This window comes from Erigeron canadensis, chromosome 4 (assembly GCF_010389155.1).
Source record: "Erigeron canadensis isolate Cc75 chromosome 4, C_canadensis_v1, whole genome shotgun sequence".
Classification (NCBI taxonomy): Eukaryota; Viridiplantae; Streptophyta; class Magnoliopsida; order Asterales; family Asteraceae; genus Erigeron; species Erigeron canadensis.
The window spans coordinates 21,271,357-21,274,545 of record NC_057764.1 but is presented as its reverse complement, the minus strand read 5'-3'; the positions used below and the strand labels follow the sequence as shown (position 1 = coordinate 21,274,545).

The window sequence follows — 3,189 nt, the reverse complement described above, 5'->3', positions numbered from 1 at the left end:
TAAATAGATTTTTTTTAATAAATATGACTAAAAGGATACTTGGTGTTTTAATACAGCGTCACGTGTTGATAAAAGGATTACCATCTTGTTTTAGTTTATTGTTAGATATATACATGCCTTTCCTCTCCTACAAACTAAACTTCTCAAAAACCCTCCTGAATTGCGTAGATCAGTAAGCATGGATCGCTCCGGCTTCTTTCTCGCAATCGTCTTAGCCTGTAAAGTTTTCCTTTTTTTTTTTTTAATTTTAATTATTTCTCGCAATCACCACACTCATCATTATATGATTCTATCTTTCTAGCAACTTAAGTTTTTATGCATTCCTTATCATGTTATGTTTCTAGTATTCCGTATTATTTATAATGTATTAATTGGACCCCTATAAAACATACACTTCAATTAAAAATTGTTCGCCACCAAACCTAAAATTTTGTCTTCGCCACTAGAGTTTGATCATTAAAGTAACTTGCTATTGTATTCTCGATATATATATATTTTTCTTTTTTGTGTAAAATGACTTGAGTCTGAAAGTGAACAATGCAGGAATTTGATCATCAAACTTGCTACTGTTGTTTTCAATTTTCTATAAATTCAGTATGAATGTGAACAATGCAGGAATTTGATCGTTAGAATTATTAAATTGTTAATGTTGTGTAAGGAATATTTTCATTTATGTGAATTTGATCATTAAATTCGGTTGCAATTCAATTAGTTTTGTTTCTTCAAGATGACAAAAACAGAAAGAAAAAAAAAAGGAAAGGTGGATATATGGTGTTTATGTAGTAACGAACATTAAACGTGTTACCAACAGGTTTTTGCCTATCTGCAATTTCAATGGCGACAGAAGAGGACAAAACTACTATCGGGATTGACCTTGGGACTAGCTTTTCTTGTGTTGGTGTTTATATAAATGGTCATGTTGAAATCATACCCAATGATCAAGGAAACCGTACCACGCCATCATGGGTGGCTTTCACAGACTCTGACAGGCTTATCGGCGAGGCTGCAAAGAATCAGGCATCTCTAAATGCCAACAGGACCATCTTTCATGTTAAGAAACTTATTGGGAGAAAGTATGTCTGTGTAACCTTACTTACAATCTTCTTAATTAGATGATGTACGTTTTAATTTATTAAGATCTTTGTTTGATTGACAGATTTGAAGACAAAGAGGTTCAAGGACTCATGAAAGTCGTTCCATACAAAATTATGAACAAAGACGGGAAGCCTTATATCCAAGTTGAAATCAAGGATGGGGAAACCGAGGTTTTCAGTCCTAAAGAGATTACTGCGATGATTATCACCAAAATGAAGGAGACAGCCGAAGCATTCCTTAGGAAGAGAATTACTGAAGCTGTTGTCTCAGTTCCTTGTAAGTCAACCTTGCAAATCAAACCCAAAAATCCTTTTTAGGGTCATAATGGTTTTTTTTTTAACGTCATGGGTTATTTGCGGTCTTAACTCTTAAACCATCTTTGCTTGGTCTCTATGGGCTGCACAAAAGGAGAACTTCACAATTTAAGGGTCAGGATGGGCAGAGATGTATACCCAAACAGGTTAGAATGGGGTGTTTAAAAAAAGGTTCTTTGAAAAGCTTGCTAATTTTAGTTTCTACTTCCTCTGTATGCGCGTAATCTACGTGTTTGTGTTTTATATGTGTATATATAGATATTATGCCTGATACATTTGTGTGTATATATACATGTGTGCGTGTGTGTGTGTGTGTCTCAGTGTATGTGTGTGTTATGTGTGTCAGAGAGATGTAATATATGTGTGTCTCTATTTGTCTGTAATGTGTGTGTGACTGTGTGGGTTAAACAGAATCATGTATGTCCTGTTCGTGACAAAACACATGAGAAACGTGATATACGTATACTGTATTCAGATATGGACAATAGCAGCAATTTGTATAGGAGTGTTTAAAGTTTCATACGACCTTTGGACCCTTGGTTTGTCAAAGCCCTTCCTGAACCAAAGACGAGTGTTAACCCTGATGAAGCAGTCGCTACTGGTGTGGCTATTGCAGGAGACTACTTGACTAAGGGAGCAGGAATGAGTCCCATGTGCTAAAGAATTGGTGTGGGCTGATGATTGTGAATATCATCATCGTTATTCAACACTGAAATGATCATTCAGTTTTGTTTGGCTCTACGCCAATGTTGTTTCTTTCTTTACCTTATTAAGTAGTATAATATTATCAATGAGTTTGATATAGGAAACTAATATAAGTATCACTTTACTGGATACACGGTACCGAATTATATGATACATCATATGGAAACGATCCGGAATGAACCGACACCCGACCTTAATATCAGTAAGAAATAGGTTCTTTCGTCCTCTTCCTGAAAAGCTTTGCTAATTTAGTTTCTACTTCCTCTGTATGTGTGTAATATCTATGTGTGGGTTAAACATTTATCTCCTGTTTGTCACAAACACACGAGAAATGTGATATGTGCATTTCACTTTATTCAGACAATTTGTATAGAAGTGTTCAAAGTGTTATACGACCCATGGTTTGTCAAATCCAATCCTGGACCAAACCGAAATGGTCAATTTTTGAACCAAAATGATCAAAATTTTACCAGGTCTAGGTCTATTGGTAAGTAAAGTAATTATGCATCTTATGATCCTTAAACATTGGTTTAATTGTTGCAGTATCCTTCAGCGATGAACAAAGGCAGGCTACCATGGATGCTTGTTTGATTGCTGGTTTCAAAGACGTATCACTGATTCTCGAACCTGCGGCTCTTGTTCGTGCATATGGTCTTGTTCGTGAATATGTTTTTGTATACGGTCAGCATAATAAGGATGATGAGGAAAAGAACATTGTTGTTATTGACCTGGTTGATGGGAAATGTGATGTTACTATCTTGGGAGTCGAAGTATGGTCTTATTGACCATCATGCCACAGCCCATCTTGAAGGTAAGGAGCTTAACAACGACTTGTTTATAGGAATCATGAAGAAGGCTATGAAGGAGTCAGGGTTGGCGAAACACCAAATTGATGAGATCATTCTTGTTGGTGCGAGTACCGAGGTTGAACAGCTTGTGAGGGATTACTTTAACGGGAAGATTGAACCAAAGACGAGCATCAACCCTGACGAGGCAGTCACTATCGGTGCGGCTACTTTAGGAGACTTGTTGGCTAAGGGAGGAGGGCCAGCTCCCATGTGTTAATAAAACTGGT

The 3,189-nt window shown here is 36.6% G+C and overlaps 1 protein-coding gene across 1 annotated transcript; it reads left to right on the top strand.

The window, feature by feature from the left end:
- The first annotated feature begins 834 nt into the window (after positions 1-834).
- LOC122597139 (heat shock 70 kDa protein BIP1-like) lies at positions 835-2,899 on the top strand. The gene is made up of 3 exons (XM_043769771.1): positions 835-1,073; positions 1,157-1,371; positions 2,658-2,899. The coding sequence occupies exons 1-3, from the start codon at positions 835-837 to the stop codon at positions 2,897-2,899; spliced, it is 696 nt and encodes a 231-aa protein (XP_043625706.1).
- Positions 2,900-3,189: the final 290 nt, after the last annotated feature.